General features: G+C 51.1%; 2 protein-coding genes across 7 annotated transcripts in view; one reads left to right on the top strand and one right to left on the bottom strand.

Annotated features, from left to right (window-relative positions):
* Positions 1 to 4,396: 4,396 nt before the first annotated feature.
* On the top strand, positions 4,397 to 15,560 carry SLC5A11 (solute carrier family 5 member 11; the record flags this gene model as incomplete). The annotated part of the gene is made up of 15 exons (XM_080619181.1): positions 4,397 to 4,522; positions 5,428 to 5,499; positions 6,134 to 6,238; positions 6,459 to 6,518; positions 6,689 to 6,793; positions 7,949 to 8,054; positions 8,773 to 8,853; positions 9,308 to 9,513; positions 10,065 to 10,200; positions 11,025 to 11,132; positions 11,533 to 11,683; positions 11,913 to 12,081; positions 12,805 to 13,020; positions 14,170 to 14,332; positions 15,340 to 15,560. The coding sequence occupies 15 exons, from the start codon at positions 4,397 to 4,399 to the stop codon at positions 15,558 to 15,560; spliced, it is 2,025 nt and encodes a 674-aa protein (XP_080475307.1).
* Positions 15,561 to 20,110: 4,550 nt separating this feature from the next.
* Positions 20,111 to 24,660, bottom strand: part of ARHGAP17 (Rho GTPase activating protein 17) — a 44,654-nt gene continuing 40,104 nt past the window's right edge. For 3 of the 6 annotated variants that reach the window (XM_080617086.1, XM_080617091.1, XM_080617090.1), the window contains one exon: positions 20,111 to 20,999. In XM_080617086.1, the coding sequence (XP_080473212.1) occupies positions 20,869 to 20,999 (131 nt within the window). In that variant the 3' untranslated portion in view covers positions 20,111 to 20,868. Of the gene's footprint in view, positions 24,002 to 24,660 lie in introns of all 6 variants that reach the window. The other 3 variants (XM_080617088.1, XM_080617087.1, XM_080617089.1) reach the window with 3 other exon arrangements.

The raw sequence follows: 24,660 nt of genomic DNA, 5'->3' as shown, positions 1-24,660 counted from the left end.
ATAACCATCAAATCTGGGGGTTTCAGTCTGGTTTTAAGCCCTGCTCTAGGGAGTGAAGTGCATTGCCACGAGTGTTCTCAGCTCATACAGCTTGAAGTGCCAGGTAGTTTCTAGTGCTGGCCAGCCCTGACAGCGGGGCCAGGGCAACGCTGCCCCAGCTCCACGTGTCTGGGATGCTGCACACTGCATTCAGTTCATTTTGGTTTATTTTTCTAACAGCATATTCAGTATCGAAACCACGCGAGGTTCTTCCCCTCGCAAAGGTGAAGGCGCTGTACATAGGGTTTGCTACGTGTTGTACCTTTCCAGGATGGGTAGAACTCCAACCCCTTTGGTATTTTTATGGGAATATTTTCAAAGAACCAGAACTTCTGACTTGTGGCTGTATTATTTGATAACGGGACTTGTGTATAGTCACAGTTCAGCCTCTCCCCCATGCCTATGTGCTGTTCCTGAAATAAAGCTACTGCCTTCTGCCTCCTGATGGCATGGACCTCGGTGTTGTGTCAGACACTGCTCGTGTGATGCCCACAGGTAAAGGCGTGAGGAGTCCTGCACCATGCACTGCTGTGACCGCTGATCCCCAGCCCTCCAGGAGGGAGCTGCAGGATCCGACCTTGCTCGGCTTGGGCTGGGAACAGGGGAAACAACAGCACAAGTGCAACCAACCCTGCGTGCACACCAGCAGCCAGGTTCATGTGTTGGGTATGAGCAGCACATTCTTAGCATAGCGTGGAGTATTCCTGCAGCCTTCAGAAGAAAGCATTGAGAGAGTGGATGAGAGTGGTTGTTTCCCTCTGCAAAGGAATTCCTGGCTGAGGTTGGGTTTATGCCCCTGGAGGGATTTATCTCCTTTACGCTAACAGCAGATAGGGGCCGGCTGCTATCGGCTTATGCTGGTTGTAGTTTAGCTTGTTTACAGCAGGCTGCTCCGTCCTCCCTGGAGGCCACAGCACCGGCAACTGTAAAAGAGCTCTGAGCAGAGCTAACAGAGACGTGACAGGCAGAAATCCCTTGCTGGACATGTGCATTCACAGTGCACAGGCCCCTCCTGATGCTCCTGGCTCATCCAGCCTGGCTCTTCTGCAGCCTTGGGGATAATCACGGAATCCCAGCCTGGTTTGTGTTGGAAGGGACCTTAAAGCTCCTCCAGCTCCAACCCCTGCCACGGGCAGGGACCCCTTCCACTGGAGCAGCTTGCTCCAAGCCCCTGTGTCCAACCTGGCCTTGAACACTGCCAGGGATGGGGCAGCCACAGCTTCTCTGGGCACCCTGGGCCAGCGCCTCAGCACCCTCACAGGGAAGAGCTTCTGCCTAAGAGCTCATCTCAGTCTCCCCTCTGGCAGGTTAAAGCCATTCCCCTTGGCCTGTCCCTACAGGCCCTTGTCCCAAGCCCCTCTCCAGGTTTCTTGTAGCCCCTTTAGGCACTGGAGCTGCTCTCAAGCTGCCCGGTGCAGAGGTGAAACCTCCCACCGCCCATTGCAGAACCGATCCGGGAGCCTCCGTCCCAGCCAGCATCACCCATCACTCGCTGCCTTTGCTGCTTCTTGGTAACTGCAAACATGAGGTCATTTCTCCCCAGAATCAGTGCCCTGGCACTCCCCTCACAGCCCCGGCTCAGCAGAGCCCCTGCGTCAGCCCCGGTCACGGGATCCTCGGCACAGGAAAGCCTGTCCTTGGGAAGGAAACAATAAGTCAGGCAGCGGCCCGGGGTCAGGCAGGGAATGCAGGCTCCGGCTCTGCGGGTGCCGCTTCGCCCCTCTGCCAGAGGCGTGAGCAGTGACCCGGCAATGCCGGTTACATCCCGAACCTCGGAGTATTCGAGGGGCTTCCCTCTTCCCTGCAAGAAACGGGGGGAAAAGGCTTCAAAGAGGAAATGAGCAGCTTTAGTAAAGTCACAGAGAAGGCACGAGGGCTGCTGTAGCTGGGGTAAAACAGCACAAGGCGGGCATCTCCAAGCCAAAGTGCAACCACTTTGAACCCTCTCTCTGAGTATCTTGATAATGGTTCGAAGGGCCACTATCCATAATGATTTTCCAGGTGCCATAAAAGATGCCAAAGAGACAAACCGAGGTGTCAGCTCCAGAATGGAAGGGCTGGAAGTCAGCAAAAAGTGGCACAGACTGGGAGCCAGCACAGGGCACCTGGTTGCTGGGTCTGAAGCCCCAAATTCCAACGCAATTTGGGGAAATCGGGGTTTTCCAAGTTCCAGCAGATCAAATGAAAGCATCTCCAATCACAAGGTTCAAAGACCTTTAGTTATGTTCATCTGCACTATAAGCCAAAAGTGAAACAAGGGGATAAAACACAGACACCAAGGGTTTGCTTTCTGTTATTATAGGCCCTGGGGTGCCCTTCCCTATTTAACAAACTGGCTTCTATTGTCAATGTAAAGAGTTGGCTGTAGGTGTTTATGAGGTTTTCAGACCAATGATGCTGAAGCCAAAACCTCCAGCCCCGTGCTGGGATTAACTGGGAACAAGTGACAAACCCCATCCATCCCACGGGTGGATTCTGCTCTCTGCGAGGCTCAGGCACTCTCGCTGTCAGCTCCCCCCCGTGCCGCGGGCTGTCAGCTCGGGAGGACATCAGCGTGGCTGGGTTATTGTTGCCTGTCCCTTCTCTAGCTGTGCAGATTGCTTAAGAGAAAGGCACTCTGTGGAGTTTGACCCGTGAGCCCTGAGAGTGAAAATAACGCGCGTCTCCTCACCAGAGCCACGGGACACCGAGAGAGGGACTCCGGGCCAGTAGTTTAACTTTGACTGTCGATATTCCTCCTCATTCCTTGGGACACCGCTAACGGCTTCGCTGGCAAATCCCGACCCTCTGGCAATATTTAAGCTGCCTGTCAGTTGGCAGAGGCTCGGTGGTGCCCGGCGCAGGGGACAGAATGAGACCCGGCTGAGCGCAGTAAGTTCCCTTTCAGCTTGTACCTCAAGTCGGGGAGCTGCGGTCGGTGCGAGGGTTGGGGGCCGTGGTCCAGCGCCGTGTCCTCAGGAGGATGGATATACCTGGGGATGCTTTAACCAACCCCCCCTTGAGGAGGCATTTCCAGTGGTCCCGGTGGGTCACTCGAGCCCCACGTGGGCTGCGCCTCTCCCGGCACCATTGATACAGGGCTGGCTTCAGCCCCTTCATTTCCATGCCACGGATGTTCCTGCCGCGCGGTCTCTGGCGGGGACAGCGCTGCCGCCGGTGCCAGGAGCCGAGGGCACCGAGCCGTGAGCTGCATGCACAAAGCAGGCAAAATTTCCACTGGGCCGTGGCGGTTGGGATGTGAAACCAGAGCGACCGAGCGCTGCCCGTTCCCTAGTGCCTGCCGGCTCCAGGAGCCTCAATGGGGCACAGGCTCTCAGCTCCGGGAGTGCCCCTGGAGCGTCCCCCACCTTTCACCACTGATGGGCACATGTAATGCCTGCAGAGCTCTGAATCCACATGCATGTTGGAGGGATGGACACAACTCTCCCCTCTGTGCGGGCTGAATCCTGACTGGGACTGAGTGTGTGTATCTCATAGCGCTGCCTGTGCCGCCGTGCTACGCACCTGAGATGGGAAGTGTCTTGGGACGGAAAGAAACAGCGCTATCAGAGCTGAGAAAGGGAAAGCAGGAGGTGTCAGCATGGGGTCAGCAGCATCCCGGGGCTGACATACCAAACCCTGTTTGTCTTTTCCTAGTTAGAGGTTAAGCGTGCCAGTAAAAACTCAGTGACAGCCAAGACATATTGCCTCTTAAAGAGGTAAGACTGAGCTTCAGTGCCCTGCAAAAGTGGGTGATGGGATGGTATCAGCCACCAGAAGACTCCTTATTTATTGTCCATCCTCTCCATAAGTGCACAAGCCCGCAGCCCCGGTGCTGCAGGACTGGGTGTAATGGGCACACAGGGCAAGGTTTGCCCTCGGGATACTGCCCAACAGGAGAAACCGCAGCATCTCCATCACCACCGCACCTGCACCTCCATCCTCTCGGCTTCATTCACACCCCTTGGCAGTGAGTGCAGGACTGCGGTGGTTTCACCTCATCTCATGGGGAGGTCAGGGCAGGTTCCAGCTGCAGTTCCCACATGGACAATGCAGTGAAGCCGGTTGTGACCGAGGGACAGGGTGGCTGAGGCTGCTCTGGTCCGTGCTCTGCTGCACGATGGTGTTCAGAGGAAGAACTTGTTCGACCGCTTGCTGTGTGCTGGTCCATGCGGGAGCCCCGGGCTGCTGAAGGCCACCCCTCGCCCCACCTTTTGGCAGGGGGGAGCTTATAAATGTGGCTTCACAAGTGCAAGAGAGGCCAAAGGACCTGGCCAGCCACAGGCAGGAGGAGGACGGGTCCCTCCTGACCATGCAACCCGCTCTTTAACAGATACATGCATCAAGGCAAAGAAGCACCGGGCCTGCATAGGAAGCCATGGAGACCACCAGCAGCACCCCTGTGACCCCCCTGTGGGACGTGTTTCCCCAGAGGACACTGGAAGCCGTGGACATCGCTGTCCTTGTGCTGTACTTCGTGTTCGTCCTCGCGGTTGGGCTGTGGGTAAGCAGAGACCATTGAGAGCCTTCCTATATGCCCTGTTCTACCGAAGACCAGGGCTGCTTTGGCCCCAGAGTCTTTCACTTTGGCTTGAATGAGGCAGCACTTCACCGGGTTCAACTGAACAAGCAGAAAGATAAGAGTCTACAGGTCCTTTTCCTCTCTCCAGCCTGGGGAAGGGTGCTCAGTGCTCAAGGAGAGCTGTTCAGCTCTAGTGTTTGCCAAGCTTTAAGAACCCTTGTAAGGAAGAGGTTGTTTAAGTACAAAGTATTGCTAAGAATAATGTTTTGTTCATCCCGGAAGGAATTGCTGTCCTATAAATCACCTGAGCCTGTCCACAGTGGTCTAGACAGTGGAGTCCATAAATTACAAATGCTGTTTGGCTATAATTAAGGCAGAAGGACATCCTTTTGGCATGGCTTTTGTAACAGCAAAAGCACAATCTGGCTGTCATAAGGCAGAGATGAATAGCTGCTCCCTTCCAATGTGGTGATAACGCTGCTGGTATTGCATGAAGCTGTCTGAAATCCCTGAGGAAGAGGAGTCAGTAATACGTGCAATGCTGAGCATTGCTCCTGGTCAGACCCAATACCTAGGGATGCCCAGAACTCTTGTCCAAAACCATTTGACTTCCTCGCTGATCTGAAGGGATTTAGTTTGCTTATCACAGCAAACAGTCAATCAGGATGCTGAGGTGGGACAAAACCTTGTGCACGGCCGCTCCTTCCCTTGTCTGCTGCTCTCTTGTCCCCTGGGATTTCCCAGCAGGAACTGCAGGTCCTTCCAGGAACCCTTTGCTTTCACCTGATGGCAGCACAGAGTCTCCTGCAGTGGAAAGCCCTTGGTGATGCTCTGCTCCACAATGAAGTGGTTGCTGAAACCTCTGTTGTGCTTTTCTGCTTCCCCAGTCCATGTGGAAGACGCAGCGCAGCACTGTGAAAGGCTACTTCCTAGCTGGAGGCCAGATGGTTTGGTGGCCTGTAAGTATCTCCATCATTACACCACTTGTGCCCATCGGTTACAGCAAGAGCAAAAGCACTTCTGGCCCAGCAGAACTTAATTCTCCAAATGGGAAACAGGAATAAAAAATACTTCCATGTTTTGCATGGATGCAGTTACAAAACTGCCTGGTTTATTCCATATGTGAGACAGGGGGGAGCAGAGCTGCTGCAGGACACATGCTGCAGCCTGGGCCCCATGCAAGTCTGGTCCTGCATGCTTTGACCCGGAGACATCCAGAATTACCCATCACAGACCCAGCTTTATACTGAGGGTCTTCCATTTGGGCTGGTCAGTCAGTGTGTACTAACAGAGGAACCTCATGACCTGACATTTCTACTCGTTACCTCCCACCTTCTGCCCTGCTCCCCTGCACAAGACCAGACATGGTTTTGGAAGCAGGATGGGGCTAAACATGCCCCAAAATGAGCGACAGGCAGTGAATAGTGAAAGAAGCTGGATAAAGGTGCCAGAGACACCGAATGTGTAGGGAAAAGAAGGTGGCAGCGGGTGATAAGGATTTCACATCCTCCATAGTCACAAGCGGGGGAACAGCATCCCTGTGTTCCCACCCGCCTTGTGCAAGGCCAGACCCAATTTTCCCTCTTTCTCCAGGTGGGCGCATCCCTGTTTGCCAGCAATGTTGGAAGCGGCCACTTCATCGGCCTGGCTGGGTCAGGAGCTGCCTCGGGAATTGCTGCAACAGCCTACGAGTGGAATGTGAGTGTGCAGCAGCAACGCTGGTGCTGTGCAGGGCAACTCCAGCACCTGCAGGTCCGGCAGCTCCAGAGGCTCAGAGTCCTGCTGCAGGAGTCGGATGGCACCAGGGGCTGCTGGGGTTTGAGGCATCTGAAGGATAACCCCATCCCTGTGTCCCCCAGAGCCACCCGCTCACAGCCCTGCCCAGCATCCCTCACCTTCCTTCCCATTTGCTCCGCAGGGAATGTTCTCTGTCCTGGTGCTGGCCTGGCTGTTCCTGCCAATTTACATCGCAGCGGGGGTACGTAGGTGGGATGTTGTGTCCGACGGTGATTTACTGGTACCTAAAGCACCTGCTTGGCTGCTGGGTTTAACATCTCCTGCTGCAGCTGTGGTCCTGCTGCAGGGCCTGGGCTAATGGGGAGGAGAGCTGTCGGGTACCACCTTTCTGACGGCTTGTGTCTCCCGCAGGTTACCACCATGCCAGAGTACTTGCAGAAACGTTTTGGAGGCAAAAGAATCCAGATGTTCCTGGCGATTCTCTATTTGTTCATCTACATCTTCACCAAAATATCAGTAAGTAGAAAACACTGGAATCAGACTGAATTCGGGCTGGAAATGGGATCAGTGAGGCTCAGAAATGCAGCTGCTGGCTGCAGAAAAGGGTGTACTAAAATACCCGAGGAAAATAGACCACAGCCATTGTGAGAACCCACACACAAAGAGTAACTCCTTTTCCCCCATTAAGCACCTGAACGCTTGGTGCAGTGGGAGGGAAGCTGGGTGTCAGCATCCTGAGCAGCAGCTCATCGAGGAGTTGGGCTGGGAGTGTGGCTGTGTCTGTTGTTAGGTTTCATACGTCTGGCAGCTCACCAGGATTCTTCCCTTTGCATATTTACTGCCCGCACAGACACCAGATGCTGTTACATGCAGGAGGAATGAGGACGCAGGAGGTGGTTTGTGCTCAGGTGAAGAGTGCTGAGCGATTCACTGCTCCTGCCTGGTGCAGTGCCTTGAATACATAACTGACCCGACCCTTGCACAACACCTCACTGCTGTTCATTAACCTGAGGTGGGGCAGGGACCTGTGAAGTCAGACAGGTCCCTGCTGGTGTTCTTCCTGCACACACAGGGCTAAAGAGGGATGTGCTGTGTGACCCATGCCTGCCTTGTCCCTGCTAAAACAGCCACAGGTCAGGGGGTGCAGGTGGCTCTAGGAAAAACCAGCTCTTTAATGGAGATCTCTGATAACACAATTCCTGCATCCAGGATGCTTTCATACCCGTCATTCTGTGGCCTGCAGTCTGCCTATCCCAAAGCTCTCCCAGACTGCAGCATCTTCACCTGGCTGCAAAGCGAGTTGGTCAGGGCTGGCTCCAGCCCCCAGGACACCTTTCCTCCCTGTTACCTTGTCAGGAAGGAATTCCCATCACACCAAATGTAGGAGGCACCACAATTCCCCGGCTCTGGGGTTCCGGGAAGGGATAAGCTCATCCCACCTGAACACCAATAGGGAATTGAGCCAGGTCCTGATGTGCAGTGCGCAGGAGCTTGGGTTGCAGAGGGAAGTGCTGCATGGAGGGGACACAGTGGGGAGCTGGGGGTCACGAGCAGTTACCAACCAGATTGGTTCTGCTCTAGCAGACAGCTCGATCAGCTGAATGCTCATGTTCCCTGGCACTGCCTGCTTCGAGGGGCACCAGAACTGTGCTGACATCCTTCTTTCTCCAGGTTGACATGTACGCTGGGGCCCTCTTCATCCAGCAAGCCTTACACTGGGACCTCTACATCGCCGTGGTGGGCTTGCTGGCCATCACGGCCATTTACACCGTTGCAGGTATGGGGCTCAGTTTCGGATCATACCACAGATCCTGTGTGATGAGTGCACCAGTGCTCAGAGTCCAGCCTTTCCCATGCAACCTGGGTTTGCCAGGAGTGTGGATAACAGGCAGGGGGAAAAGCAGCTGACAACTTGCCTGATAAGCAACTATTACCTGGTAGGAGTAAGTTCATACCCCTTATAGGGCACAGGCAATAGGGATGCGTGGATGCAGAGCACTTCTGCTTTAAGGAGAAGTTACGCTCGAGGCATTTGCACAATACATTTTCCGCTGGGCTTTCTGGAGGTATGAGTGCTTTACATAACAATGAGCCCTGGAATGTGGAAAGCATTGTCAATCCTGGATGCCCTTTCAGGGCTTCTCAGTGGCCAAATGGAAAAGAGCCATGCACCGAGCAAGCAGCAAATCCCGAACCCATAAAGGTTTCTCCTTTCCCACTGCTCACCCCTGGCGATGTTGCTCATAAAGACACCCTTTTATTTCACTTCTCCTTATTCAGCTTGGGCTTTGCTCTGGAGTTTTTCCATGTATTTCCCGTACAAGCTCTTGCATTGGACTTTGGCTTTTTTAGTGACAAAGTGGTGACTCATTATGATTCAAACATGAGAAATTTCAGCCTAACACGCTCCGAATCCCAGTGTGACCAGTTTACAGAGCACAGGATGCTACAGATCAGCCCCAGTTTCCCAGTTTGGTGCTTCTCTGCCCTCCCAGGTGGCCTGGCCGCAGTGATCTACACGGACGCGCTGCAGACCTTCATCATGCTCATCGGGGCTGTGACTCTCATGGTCTTCAGTGAGTGTTTCCCTGGGGGTTATTCCTAACACTGGGATAGAAGCTTTACCAAGTGCTACAGACAAGGTGGATCAACACAATTAACACACAATTGATGTTCTGGAGTGGCTTTCTCTGTGTTCTCCTGTTGGAATAGATGCTCATCCAACAGCAATTCTTTGTGCGTTAAAAATGCACAAGTACCCCCCGAAAACCTCTAAAGAAACACATCCAGAAGCAGCGTTATAGGTGAACAAACACCTCCTCTAGGCAGAACCTTTAGCATTGTGCTATCCCCCACCCAATGAGTCCATAGCTTTGGGGTTTCAAAGCATCACCCACAGCAAAGTACACTTGATGCTACGGGTGATGCTCCACATAGCACTTGTGGAGCATCACCCATAGCAAACTACAGACTGAAGCTCAGGGTACCCACCAGGCAGAGGTGGTAACTGCTCCTCCTGACCTGTTCCAGGCTTTGTTGAAGTTGGTGGTCTTGAAGGCTTGCAGACAAAATACTTCGATGCCATTCCCAGCTCCCGCAAGGAGAACAGCAGCTGCGGCTTGCCAAGGGAAGATGCTTTCCACATATTCCGAGACCCTGTTAACTCCGACCTTCCCTGGCCAGGGGTTCTGGTGGGAATGACCATCCCGTCCCTCTGGTACTGGTGCACAGATCAGGTGCGTGACCGCTCGTTCTTTGCTTTCAAGACCATGCAGTTGGTTGGTTGGATCTGATCACAAACCTCCGGTGTGCCTGGACACAGCCTGGGCTGGTTTGCTGTTCCCGATGGGGATTCAGTAAAACCTGATGGTTTCAACCCTAAAGATGCAAAACTTGATACACACAATGAAATCTGGGGAATCATTTCAATGTAAAAAAGGGGTCAGACTGGGTTTGGGAGTTAATCCCAGCTTTGCTTTTAACCTAAGCGTTTCCCCTTTCCCTTGCTGTGAAGCCTGACTATGGGTGGTTAAGGCACAGGCTATGCAGCACGGTGCACTGCAGAAGCAAGGTCAGGTTTGGTGACACAAGCAGCATCCTTCAGGGCTGTGATTCTGTGAGTTTATCAGGATCTGAAGCAAGAATTACAGAGCTACAGCCAAGCTCAGTGCTCACCCTTGTTGGATTTCAATAGTTCAGAGGAGAACAAAGTATATGCAATCGGTATCACATCACCTGCACTTGCTCCCCTCTGCTGACAGCACCAAACCCGTACATTCATTTCTAGGTCATTGTTCAGAGGTCCCTTGCTGCTAAAAACCTCTCTCATGCCAAAGGAGGCTCCTTGATGACCTCCTACCTGAAAATCCTGCCCCTCTTTATGATGGTGATGCCAGGCATGATCAGCAGAATTCTCTTCCCAGGTAAGTGCTGAAGGAGAGATCGTAAAATCCCCGAATCCCAGCCTGGTTTGGATTGGAAGGGACCTTAAAGCTCACCCAGTTCCAATGCCTGCCACAGGAAGGGACCCCTTCCACTAGAGCAGCTTGCTCCAAGTCCAACCTGGCCTTTTACACAGCTGCATCCCCTCTACCACTTACTGGCTGTGCCCGCTCTAAGAAGCAGGACCAGCCCTCAGCACTAAGTTAAAAGGCTGCAATGCATCAAATGCCCCGTATATAAAGACATTTCCTTCCAGCTGTGGCTGGAGAACACACATCCTCTTGCAGCAGACCCCAGGCACGTGTTCCCCCATGCCCTGCTCCGTGTGCTGTCATCCCTGCTCACAGCCGCTGTGCTGATGGGGTCTGAGCTTGCTCCCTGCTGCAGCTCCACGCTGCGATCATGCCCTCGGGCCCTCCTGCACCCAACGTGCTGTTCCTCCTGCAAGTTCAGTTTGGGGCACTCAGAGAAATCCCAAATGGCAGTAAGTGCTCACCAGGTGGGAACGTGTGGATATGCTGGGCTGTGGATAGTCCTCAAGCAAGCAACATTCCTAGGGAAGAATGAGGCACGCAGGTCAGCTGCCTCCACTGATTCTATCTTTTGCATGGAAGGAAGAAAAGGGAAACCAGGGAAGGCCAGGGCTGCTTTCTCACTGTGTTGAGACAGTCCCATCCTGTGCGGGAAGCTTTCCAAGCTTTCCTTATTTCCCTCAGTGATTTACAACATTCACTGGACCAACGTGTTCAGACAAGTTTATGGCGGCTGCAGAATCCTGCCTCCCCCTCCCCTGTGCTCATTTCAGACCTGGTGGCTTGTGCAGATGCAGAAATCTGCCGAAAAGTCTGTGGCAACCCATCTGGCTGCTCCGATATTGCTTATCCCAAGCTGGTCCTAGAGCTGCTGCCTACAGGTAAGGAGCTTGGTGCTGGTGCTGGTGCTGGCACTGATGGGTGCAGTACGCCCCAGCCTAAAGGTGTCTGAGAAAGGTTCAGAGAGGACAATAGCCCACAGCTATCATTTCAGTGGGGTTTATGTTGGGCTTGGTGGGACGGTGGCAAGGGACAGCGCGCAACAGGAGACGGGTGATGATCCAGCACGCAGAGCTCCAATTCAGTCCAATCTGGATAGGAGATAAAGCACAGGTGTTTAATGATAAGAATCAACGCTAACTCCTCCCTGTCACTGCCATTTAAAACTGGGGCTAAACCCAGTTTTTCAGGTCTGTTCTAGTTGAAAGAAGAATTCGAGGACACCCCAAGGGGGTCACTGGGGACTCCTCAGGGCTGTTGAACTTCTCCTTCTGTCCCCAGGACTCAGGGGCCTGATGATGTCGGTGATGATCGCAGCTCTCATGTCCTCCCTGACTTCCATCTTCAATAGTGCCAGCACCATCTTCACCATGGACCTCTGGAAGCACTTCCGTCCTCGGTGCTCCGAGTGGGAGCTCATGATTGTTGGCAGGTACAGAGAGCTACAACGTGAATGTTATATCAGAGCCTCAGCATCAGGGACACATCTGGGCACACCTCAGCGCCTGCTGCCCCTGTACAGATGTAGTAGCTTCATACTGACCATGTCTGATGGAGTGGAGGCCTCGTGGTTACAAGAGATCTCAGCTGGACTCTTGCATGCTGAGCAATTGGAAAAGCACAGCCTGAGCTAAGCCTAATGGCACCTTTCTCTTGCCCAGGGTCTTTGTGCTGCTGCTCACTGTGGTCTCCATCCTGTGGATCCCTCTGGTTCAGGCTGGCCAGGGAGGGCAGCTCTTCATCTACATCCAGTCCATCAGCTCCTACCTGCAGCCCCCCGTGGCGATGGTGTTCATCCTGGGCTGCTTCTGGAAAAGAGCAAACGAAAAGGTAACAGCTCCGCTGTGCTCGGCACAGTTGTCCCTGTGGCCTCACTGCCCTCACAGGAGTCCTTTCGAACTCAAACCCACCTCCTGCTGGGGAAAAGGAGGACACCCAGCCCTCCCCCCCAACCATCCATCTGCGATACAGGAGGGAGCAACTCCTGCTGCTTTTCAAGACTCCGCTGGCACTTCAGGAGTGAGGCGACTGCATTGCTCCATTGCAGCACGGCCTTCACAACTCCTGAAGCCTCTTGGGGGCTTGTTAGCTGTTGGCTTGTTTATGACATGGACTAAAGAAGGTACAGTGAGCCCAGAGAGTGAAGGAGCCAGACCAAACGGCATCAGGAGTCCTAAGGCTCCAGTTTCTCCATAAAGACTGGTGCTGGGTAAAGGGTAAAGTCTTCCCAAACCAGGCTTTGGTTAGGCAGAGAGCAGCTGCTAGCCCCCCAACGTAAGGCAACCATTAGGATATAAATACCAGTCTTGAGAGGATTCTGGCACATAGGATGCTATCCTTCCCCTCCATACCAAAACTAATGACCCGCTTGAGCCCACAGAGAGGTACCAGGCTACTGAGCCACCACTGGCAGACCCAGATAGCAAGAGCAGAGAGGGAGGGAAAAGACCCTCTGAAAAGCCAGCCTCGGCTCAGCCTGTATCCCAAGGATGAGGCTGGATCCTCCCGGATACGTGCTCCTTGCTCCGGTAAAGCAGATCCTTCCTCTCCCAGGGCGCCTTCTGGGGCCTGGTGGTCGGGCTGCTGCTGGGCGTCATTCGGCTGGTGCTGGACTTCATCTACCCAGAGCCCCAGTGCGGAGAGAGGGACCTGCGCCCAGGCGTGGTGAAGTACATGCACTACCTCTACTTCTCCATGGTCCTGGCCACCATCTCCACGCTGACCGTGCTGGTCGTGAGCCTGCTCACAGAGCCCCCCTCGGAGGAAATGGTGCGTCACCCTTCAGGGTTCTTGTGTTATCTGTTAACGGTTTCCTGCATGCCCCACACTACACCCATGGATATGGAATAATGTGGGGATAATAACCCAGACATGCAAGTTTCCATTCAGTATTGACAGTCACACTTGCCATAACCTCTAACAACAACCCCTCCTCTGCTCCAGCACCCTGCTGCCATTTAGGTCCCATAAACCCAGAGTCCCACCTTGGAAACTGGTCAACAGTAGATGCTACAAAGAGTTGTTCTTCAGCTCAAACGTGTGTTTAACCATGACAAATTAGCTTTTTCCCCTCTCTTTCCCAAGAAATTCCAGCTTCTGGTTCATCTTTATCAACTCTTACTAACTTAGTGAGGAAGCAGTTTTATTCACAGGAAAAGAGCAATCAAGGGCAGAGAGAAACTTCCCCTGGAACAGGTCTGTGCCAGTTTGACTGCTTTCAGTAGGTAGAATGAGGCTACAGAGAACCATCACTAGGAGGAAGGAGGGCCAGGAACCAAAGAGCCAACGCATCCTCTTGCTTGGAGACAGCACTAACCTGGCACCTTTCTGAACCTACTCTGAGAGGGAGAATGCCCACGGAGGCGCGTGGTCAGCTCGAGAGCCCACCTCCCTCCCAGCAGCAGCTTCAACTCATCTCCAACCTGAATCTTTCCAGCTTCACGTTGTGCTCCTCCTTTCCTCTACCCTATCCTTGACATTGAGAACTTTCCTCTTTAATGAGTCTTTTATATATTTGAAGAAAATTATCCTAACTCCCGCCTGTCTTCTCCCAGCAATCCCAGTTCTTTTGAGTCATTCCTGTCTGGCCACAATTCCCATTCTTTTTGCTCACTGACCCGCTCTCAGTCTGCGTCCAGTGATGGTCCCGTGCATTTCTTGGTTAAAGAGGGAAGAACAGCATCCTTCAGAGAGTAGCTGTGCAGACAACTGTCGTGTTCCAGACCAACTAAACCCATCATGCTGATGGCAGCCGTCACTTCTGTAGTTAACCGAGCACTTGGCTGTTCCCCTGCTCCAGCAGAGCAGGAGAACAGGGTTTGGCCCCTCTAAGTATTCTCTCTGCAGGCTCTGCTGCTGAGGCAGTCCTTTGAGCAACCATAAAGCAGTTTCCTTTAACACCGCTCTTCATGCCATCAGATAAGTCGGCTTACCTGGTTCACACGTGGGGATCTACCAGCCAAGACAGACCTAGCAGTCAGCCCTTCCCCTGATGCTGCCAAAGGAGTGTGTGAAGCTGAGCGCCCAGCTCTCCAGCTTGATATAAGCATTGCTTCTGAGAATAGTTCAAATGATAATAAATGTAAGTGCTCCAACGTCGTGCCCAGTAACACCTACCCTTAACCCTAGGCACTGTGTAAAGGCTTTGAAGACGAGAAACGTTAAACCCCTTCCTCTGGATTCAGTCACCTCAGGGCATGTTTTACCTCAGCAGTTTAGTTTCTCTTCCATCTCTTGCTGGCATTACATATGCTTGGAATCAAGGAGGAGCTGATGGGATACTTAAGCCATGCCCGTTGCCCTGCGCTAGCTGCGGGTGCTGCCAGGAGGAGCGGCTGGAAAAGGGGAGGGTGGAGGCCAAGCAGAGCTCTTTTCATGGCATTCCGTTTCTGTTTTGCAGTGGTGGTTTCTGCTCGCCTCTAGCAGCAGGGAGACCCCAGAGCCCTGGGCGGAGTGCTTGACAGATCAGTGAAGGAGGATTTGCATTGTTTAAAACTTGTACTTGTCGGTATTAGGTACCAACACGGGTAGCAACTCGCTGCGCCTCTTCCAGCGCTGAGCACCATCCCCTGGTCCTGCCAGGCTTGGGACGCTGTTGATGTAGCTGCAGCTTTTGCTGCCGGTTCCTTTGATCTAGATAAAGCTGGTGGAAAGATCAGTAAGTTACGGAGCCCTGGTGCTGGGGAGCCTCACATCTGTGGGGCACAAGCGCTGTATCCCCAGGTTTTAGTCATGCACATCCTAACCCACACCATTGCTGGGGAAACCCACTTTACACGTGTGGAGTAACCCTTCATCGTGGGATGAAGCCGCTGGGCACCGAGCAGCCACAGCTCAGCTTTTAGGCTTAGTCTCCTGGTACTGTTTCTTACGATGCTGGGAATAGAACTTCAGCTCAGTGCTCCAGGGAAGAGGAAAACTGGTCCTGCAGCCCCCAAAGGTGCTAACGGAAGGGCTCCCTACCTCAGTGTAGCTATTGTAGGCATTTAAAGCACACTGGTGTGTTTCAGCATCAAACCCCTTTGCCCAGGAGCACTGGGATGTGTTCTGCTGGCATGATTCACACCTCACTGCTGGCTGTCTCCCTAGGTCCCACTAACAGCAAAGGGAACTCCAAGCTGCTCAGCACCCTCCTGTGGCTCTGCGGGATGGAGCGCAAGCAGCCCAGCACCGAGAACACGGCACCGGCCAAACCCGAGCCGCTCCCCGAGGCTTGCCTAGAGGAGAAGCCGCTGGTGAAGCACATCCTCAACATCAACCTGCTCCTGTGCGTGTGCGCCGGCATCTTCCTCTGGGCTTACTTCGCGTAGCACTCGGCTGCTCGACTCCGGGTGGCAGCGACTAATGTTAATTGGTGTAAATAAGAATAATTAGCAGAGGGTCAATGTAATTCTTCGTGCTTCCTAAATGTTCTTCCTCTATTTAAGAAGACAGACCTTCCTCTGTAGTCCTTTCCTTATTTCTAACGGGGCCCGGGCTGCGATAGGCGCCGAGTGCTCAGCACTATCACTGTCAGACCTGAACCTGCAACACAATGGGTGCAAAGAGCTGGGGAAGGCGCAGAGAGGAGTGTTTGGTTGTTGTAGGTATTTAATTATGCTCTTGGGAGTCAGAGCACTGCCTGGAACCGGGCAGTCCGGATTCTCTTTATGCTTTTAGAACCAGCTACCACCGCTTGGTTCCCCTTTGGGTCCATGCCCTTGGGAGGTGACACCTCCATGTGCCCAGAGGAGGCTGTTGTGCTCTGTCAGGGCAGGGAGCTGCCACCGGGCACCCATGAGGGATCTAAACCAGCTCAAACACCCCAGCATCGGGCACCCGCACCCATTCTGCCCCCGCTTCAGCCTGGATCAGCGGCCACCCTGCTCCGGAGCCCCTTCCGCAGGGGCTGTGCTGGGTGATGCCGCGTCCCCATCGCCGGCGCGCTGCGCAGCTGTAGGGAACGGCAATAGAGAGCGAGAGCTGCTCGGGCCGCCCGAGGCTGTGCGGGCCGGGGTGCGGCCATGGCGGAGGAGGCTGCGGAGCAGGCCCGGCCGGGCTCGCCGGAGCCGGCGCCGCTGGAGCGGCAGAACCTGCTGGCCGTGCGGCGGCTCCGGCGGGCCGGCGCCATGGAGGTGGGGACGCGGCGGGGCCGGGGCTGCCCGGCGGGGGCCGCGCGGTGCGAACCGCCCTCCGCTCCCCTGTGCTCCGCTCCCCGCAGGGCCGGTTCCCGCTCCACAGGCTCCTGGTGCTGGCCCGGCTGGGCCACGGGGGGAAGGCGCCGGCGGTCGCAGGTGGGTGCCGGGGCTGCGGGGTCCGAGCACGGCTCCATGGCAGGGCCCCGGCCCTCACCTCTCACATCGCGTTCATCACCGCGGGGTTATAGCGAGGATCACCACTGCGGTGCTGCGCCGGCAGCCGGTAACCCGGCGGCGGTACGGAGCCGTGGGGAGTGTAAGCATTGCAGTAGTCCATACAGCAAGAAATTAGTAGGGTTTGAAACCGTATAAAGGGGATTGGCACTTGGGAACCTGCCTTAGCAAAGGAAACGCAGCTATGAGAAACCCTAGGGCACAGACAGGCTTTATAAACAAAGCCTGATGCTATCTTGCAACCAGAGCTCTATATAAGCTCCTCCAGCAGCCCACGGGTGCCCAGTGCTTTATCTGGCTGGGGAGGCTCATTAAGGTCATTTTAAACACCTGTATCAGTGAGTGCCAATGAGCAAAGGGAAGGACTCAGCTGTACAGACCAGGCTTCCACATCACCTTTGGGGCCTGCAGGTGATGCAGCTACAGCAATAACGATGACAGGACACCTTTAATGGGGCTTTTAGACTTCAGCTACTGAAACATTGGAGGTTTGGGCTCAGTTTTAGGAGCTAACGTGAATTGCAGTATGCTTATGTCAAGAAGAGGGTCCCACAGCAGCAGTGCTTTCGTGTCTCTATGATTTGGTGTCCCTCCTGCATAATAAAAGCATGATCTGTGGACTCGTCTCTGGCAGCAGTGAGCACAGAACAGAGCACACAGCACTAACACTGACCTAGGGCTATAAACCACTTGACAAACTGCCATTTCCTCCTTTAAAACAAGGTTATCACAGAGAACTGTTTGAAAACGTGTTAGAGGACCACGGAGGAGAACCAATCTCAGGTCTGCTGCTTCTTTACCCCAGCCGTGTGTTTCATGTAGTGGAGGTAAGCTACATGGATTCCCCGTGCAACCAATAACCTTGATGCATCTTTGTACATGTTTGGCTTCTAGATCCAGGTAACTACGGCTGCATACCCATCTCTTACTCCATGCATAGGCTTAAAGACCTGACTAATGCTGGGGGGGGCTCAGGGATCCCACCTTTGGGATTCAGGTAACTGGCCCAGAACATTATCCTGATGGAATTAGATATGTTTTGTCACAACAGGAACAACATGCTCTGTCTGCAGTGCCTGCGACTGAAAGGGAAAATCTATGTAAGGTAGATGATGAATTGTTTTATATTCACAATGAGTTTGCAATGAGCAATTCCTTTGCAGGGTTGCAGCAGCACAATCCATCTCATCATCCAAGATTTAGCATCCCTTCAAAGTCAAGGTCCAAGGTAAGTGTTCCACAGTACTATAGTACCAGAAGTGGTAGACTGCTTCTTTAAGGTTCAGCTGAACATCAGCTATGGTTGTATCAAGCATTTCTTCTCCCACTGAATACCTGCTGACCACAGAGGAGCCGAGGTTCTCCCATCCTTTCCTGGATGCAGCTGAGGGGCTGCCAGCGGGCTCCTGCTCAGGCCCCTGCACTAGAGCTCATCTTTGAGGCACCAAGACTTCATCAGCAGCCTTCACAAAGCAGGAAGATTCCTTTCTTGGGAATCACTGCCATTTCTGGTCCCTGCTTTGTAAACAGTTGTAGATTTATGTACTGGAATTCCAGAAATTATCTTTAGACTGTTAGTCACTGCCCTCCAGCCTGCTATTTGCCCTTTCACAACACGGCGGAACCACTCCCACCGAGTTCAGCCAGTTCTTGCCTTTAGCTTTGTTGCTCCAGGGCCCTGTATTAATTCCCCCAAATCCAGGTTCATGAAAACTGCATTGTTTCCTCTGCTGTGAATGGAATTCCCATTAAAGCAAGCTGCTGTCACGCTCCTGCTTATCAAATCCCTACTGCTTTTATGCTCATTTCTTCCCCTCACATCCACTCGAGACCTTTGGAGTAGTCAGAAAAGGTTTCTGCTGGCTGGGTGGGAAGGGTGCATCATGCTGTGCATGTACCATCCCCCAGCACAGCCCTAGGAATGCAAACAACAACTCACTGCTTAGTTATGGAACTTGACCAGCTGATAAGAACCCCGTGCTGTGCTTTCCGATGGCATTCACTCTCTTTCCTTGCAGTGCTTTACTCCAGGATGTTAAAGTTTTAGTGGTGGCACATGACATCCCCACCAGACTGTTCCCAGACTGGGTAGTGGCAGTAGCGACATCTCCCGTGACATGGCCATCAAGGACCATCCAGTCACAGTCGACAGCAGAGGTGGTTGGAGGCTGCCTTACCCTCGGGCTCAAGCTGGCAGCCTCCATCCAGAGCTTTGAGGTAAGCTCCAGTTAACTGAGCTGGAAGGAATCCACCTAGTTCAGCCCCAAATCCCCCCAAACCCCACAAACAAGCAGCCCCACTGGTCTTTCAGGCAGCATTTACAAGCACACATACCTGAGCAGACTGGAGCAGCAGTGTTAAAGCATTACAGAACCTCATTATGTTATCCCAAGTTTCTTTCTAGACCTCTGTGGGGTTATTTCGTGCAGCCATTTGATTCACTCATGAATTACCCCAACACAGCCAAGTGAAAGTCACTCACTCAGCATTACCGAGCATTGTCTCTAAGCCTGCTTGCTGCTGGGCACTCCTAGGACCAGAGGATCGAGCTGTGTTTGATAAACGGGGATTAACTCCAGCCCTGGTGCTTTGGGCAAATATCCTCAGCTTTAACAGCATCATAACCCCGTGCTCTTATTGTAACTACATGGAATGTGCTGTTTGTTACCAAGGATGACAGCGAGGATGCGACTGAGAGCATACCCACTGTTGACCGGGAGCTGCTGATCCCAGCAGAGACAATTAACTACTTGTGTAAAGCTGAGGAGTGTACCAGTCCTGAAGAGTTTCTGAGAACTTACTTAGGGCCTTCACAACCCACCCTGGACTCAGGTACCCTGTGGGCAGTTTGGGATCGACATCAAATTTAGCCACAGAACCAGAAACTGTGGCTCCTAACACTGAATTCTGAGTTACAAGAACTTAGTGCCATGCTGGTGTAGTGACAGAGGAAAGCAGGTCTGCAGCCAGCAGCAGGGCTCATTTTCCCCTCTTACAAGCTGTCTGAACAGGGAACAATGAGGCAGCACCAAGATCCAAACTGAGGCATCAAGAAGACAGTAACAGCAACGTGTCTTGTCGAGGCTTGTATGAAATGCAGTTAAGCCTGAGGTCTAGATTAATAATTTCAATAAAATGTATGATGGAATATTAAAGAATTTACAGGTTAAGTAAATTAATTCAAGTAGTTGTATGAATGTTACCTCAACTGACTGGTTTCCTCTCCCTCTCTCATTCACAGAAACGGTGTGGCCTGTTCCATCTTATCTCTCCACGTGATACAGGCTGTATCCAGTGTTCCCCGCTGCAGCTGGACTCACTTTTGTTTAACATGAATCTACACATTAAAGAATACATGCATATTCGCTCCAAGTTCCCAGTATGCTTCCATGCCAGTCCTTAGAAGAACAAGACCTGGTGAGCTGCAAAGCCCAGGGAGTGACTGCGTCACCTTCCGCGTCCACCGGAAGTGATGTTACTCACAAACATGAATAAAAGATGCCTTCAAGTTGACAAAAGACAATCTTTAATTTTATAAATGTTCACCCAAGTGAGGAACCCAAAGAGCCATTTCAAAGGTCTTTCCAAATCCAACCGTTTCCAAGGAAAGCACAAACCCCACTTCCACAGCTGCATCCTGAAACAGTTGTGAGTTTCACATAAACAAAAGCAGGCTTGGTTAATACAAGTAACTATGACATAAGTAGTAAGTACTGATCGTTAAGTAGCAATGAAATGATTAAAGATACAGTGAGTTTCCTTCTACAGTATGACAGTCCTTCAAGGCACTAAAATACATCCACAGTTTTGACCAGGCGACCGATAACCCGCGGTCGCCACCAGCACTCTGGCTTTTTTTGGTTCATGGTTTAAAAAGAATCTGCAGCAAATCAGTGAGGGAATGTCTCTTGCAAGGCAGCTCCTTGTAATGGCTAAGAACTAGGAATAAAAGTCTAACCGTGACATTAAAAAGATTATTTCCATAATACATGCACTTTAAATAACTAACGTTCTGCTGCTTCTGGAATCTCTGCCAATATCACCTGTATCAGCAGCAACTACGCTTCCTATGCACGTTTCTGCAGGAACTGGTTCCTTCCATCCAGGATTCTGAAAACCATTGTTGAGACACAGATCATTAAACTTCTTCTGACTGGCTAAATCCCCATCCCAGCTCTACACAGTCCTGCCATAGCGTCAGAAGAAGCTTTTCACCGTTGGGTCTTCCCACCAGGAGAGGAACCTGTAAGGACTTGGGCAGTTTCCCCTACAGCGCAGTGCTTTCTGTATCATTGTCAATATCGAGCACGAGGTGGTTGTGCAGCTCTTTGCTCGCTGTCTCCGGGAGAGGATCTGAAGAAGGGGGTTGAAGTGGTTCTTGGGTACTGGGATTAGAGTCTGCACAAAAAACCAAGAGCAAGTTTAGCAGGCTGGCCAGTGACCTCTCGTCACTGCTGCATTGCTGGGGCATTTCCTTAGGAAGAAAAGGGAAAGGAAAGATCACCAAAGGCTTTTCAAACAGAGGGCTGGCACATGTGTGCACACATGGACACAGAAAGGTTAAGCTAAACTCAAAAGGTCCGGACCTGCTTCTCCTACACACCTTTTTTACTCTGGTACATAATAAGAGATTCATTCTGAAGAGTGGAAGGCAGTCAGTAGGATTTAGTATCAGATTCCTCCATGCCCCTTATGAGTGATACGTTACTCCAGACTTTCACAGCAGAACACAATGGTCCCTCAGCAAATAAATTTGGCACCTAAATCCTCAGCCACATAACCACCACCTACCACCTTTAGAAGGAACAGCAATGTCTGTGGTGTCAAAAGGAGGCACGGCCACAAGAGGAAGAAACTACTTAAACCCCTTTCCTGTGTGTAACAGGGAGTATCTTTGCCTCTTCTGAGGGGAGGGAGAAGCACTGTGTTCTAACACCTAACAGCACCAGGGATTACCTTGGATTTTCACTTAAAGTACCATTCAAAAGGTGTACTCCAGCTTTATATGCAGGTATTGAAGTTCTCCTACCATGACTGAAGAATGAATCGGAAAAGTAGGTAACAAAGGGTGAGGAGACACAGGGGAGGGAATTTGACACAACAGTGTAGCTATCAAATACAAAATGAACCTCTCTATAAGCACGGATTTCAAGATAGGATTTCCTGTACACAGAATAAATACAACATGAAACTGGCCAGTGAAAACATGAACATTCTAGTCTCCAACACTTTTAGTACGTTAATGTGAAAGCGAGCATCAAACAGCCATTCCTGGTGCATGCCACGCTAACGGTAACGCAAGCAAGCAGTGTTACTGGGGACGGGTTAGTAGTGAGCGTGAGCACACACATGATGATTGTGAATTAGCAACATTTGGGGCCAATCATATGCCTTTTCCTTACCATTTAATTTTCCAATACAGTTCCTACTGAATGCAGGTCAAACATCTAGATTATTTAATAAAACTTTTGATTAGAATCTTCTTCTCTAGGCCTTAGCACTTTAACACCATAAATAGAACTTGAGGCATTATTAAAGTCCAGCACGTGGACAAAGGAATTCAACAGTATCCTGAAAACCATGCAGAATTCCTGTTCAGGTACTTCTGGCAACTTGATTTTGGCTTCCATTATTCCCATCTTTTTCAAGGTTAGAATTAAACCCAGCTAATTGTCATTGTGAATTAGGTAAGTCAGTCTATAGTAAGTGCTGGTATGTGCATGTGTAAATGTTAGAGCAGATACTCATGTAATATGCAGTGGTGTTAATTCAGAACAAATATTAATCCTTTAAAATAAGATCCATCTGGAAAAGGTGTTGATCCTGCACTGAGTGTGCTGCTGTAGGGAAGCCTGCTATCACTTCAACTGCTCCCCAAGGGGTTAATTTGCAAAACACTAGATTTCCTAGGCTCCTCTATCAGCTTTGCTAGAGAACCCTTTGTCAGCAGCTCTCCTGTGCACGTCTGCCTGCATGGCAGCTTTCATTGCTGTAGTTTTACTGTGCACAACTTCATGGCCAACTTGCCATGACTGCACTTCAAAGAAGTGATAGGAAGTCTCTCCAGTTTTAGCACTGTTTAATTTCAACACTGTTAATGTCAGTATTTTTCTATATGCACCCAGTTGTGTGCCTCTGTTTGACCTGTAACTCAGCTGGAAGGGAGTCAGGGCTATATCCTGACTCTGGACACAGCCTCAGTTGTGCCCACCACTCCCCCTGGCAGATCCTGGCCTTGTAGAACTTAAAACTCCCCCAGCACACCAGCTGGGTGTTGATCTGAAGGCAGTTATTCTCCATTTACACTGAGGGAACCAAACCCTGCTCATCTGCTGGCACTAAAGCAATTTCCTCAGCCAGACAAACTCCCAGAGGCTGTCAACCTATGAAACGTGACTTAGAAATTAAGGTTCTTTCCTTGAAGTCTGACTCATCAGCACAGTTCCCAGTCCTAACTTACACGTGCTGTAAAGAGCCAGAGCCCAGCCTTATTTCTGAATTCAGATGGGCAATAAATTGCCCATAAACGGCATTTTAAAGATACTGACAAAAAAAACTTCAATCAGGAAATGATCTATTCTAAGAAGCAAACCTGCTTTTCAGTTGCTCAAGCAGCTCATTTACTGCCAGCTTCTCCAAATCTAAAACTACTTTCATCTTGACACTCAATCCTCATTTGTGTCCTTCCTGTAAGCACTCAGATCTTGAGATAACTCAGGAGTGCAGTCTCAACTCTTCAAGCCTGTCATGCAGCTGGTACCTTAGAAAGGCACCATCTCTAACCCATTGCAAATGGAACAGTAAGATTATTAATGTGCTGTTTGGCAGCTGTGACTGAGCAGACTGGTGCTATTAGTGAGGCTGGAGCTGACAGGATGCACACATGCCAGAAGGCAGATGCTGCCAGGTGCTCTTCTGCAAAGGGATTTAGTCACATGAGCAAACATTTTGCCAAATAAATTCCAAGTAGTTCCAAATAGCTGAAAACCTGAAGTGAAAACTACATTAAACTGCAATCATAAACCACTGGACTGGAGCAAAATCCATCAGCTTTGGTATTTGCCTGCACTGATGAGAATAAAGCTGTTTTAAAGGTCACTGCTTCACTTGTGGACAAGTACTTCCTGTGTGAAGTGTAAAAAATATCTATAATGAAGGGAGTAACAACTTAAGCACTACCTTTATGTTCACAGGACTATTAAAATCAAGCAGCTCAGGTCTTAAAATCTCTTCGGAACAGAATGATATGTAGTAATGAGGTAACACAGAGTTGACAGCACATATTCCAAAGCACATATACAAAATAAAGCTACAAAGAAAAGTATTGCTGTGCAGGAGCATTTGAGCTTGTATTGCATGGTTCTGTAAGTACAAACCTTATTCGCAGTAACCAGCCCCACCTGTGAAGGCATCAGGGGGTAAAGCTGTTAGGCAACAGAATTTATACTTGGCATTCCAATACATTAGTCCTAGTCTAGAGAAGCTGCAGGGCCATTGGAAAGTTTAAACCATTATTAAACGTAAGATGATTTAAAAGCATTAGTCTCCTACATTTATCATCTCTTCTTTTAGTATTTCCTATAATAAGCAGAGACTCAGCAGAATATGAGATCTACTTTTAACTGTCCTCAGTAGTTACTTCTTTCCCCACCAAGACTTAAATTAACATTAACCCTACCAAACCAGTAACTAAAAGCTTCATGAAGTTCCTGTGAGCAGGAGTTTCTCTTTGCAAATGTCTCACCAAAAGAAGGCTGCATTTAAAATACGAAGATCAATCTACAAATTAACCCAGGACACAGAATTCAGTGTGTGTGGCTCCTCAGCTTCTGGATGTCCAGCTTAAAGCCCATCAGAAGACTTTGTCCTCACAAAGTAAAACATCTGCTGTGTTAGTATCTTGTCTACTAGAACGTGTATCAGTGACCACTTCAGCCATTTTCTTATCTTCTGCATGTGCTATTCTTGTGTATCCTTGGCTACATCCTCTCCCTCCTCCAAATATTTGCTTTTTGGCAACAGCTGTATAAGCATAGTTGAGCCTGCCACGATGCTGAGC

Source organism: Psittacula echo (assembly GCF_963264785.1).
Source record: "Psittacula echo genome assembly, chromosome: 5".
Taxonomy (NCBI): domain Eukaryota; kingdom Metazoa; phylum Chordata; class Aves; order Psittaciformes; family Psittacidae; genus Psittacula; species Psittacula echo.
This window is presented reverse-complemented; position numbering and strand designations above follow the sequence as displayed.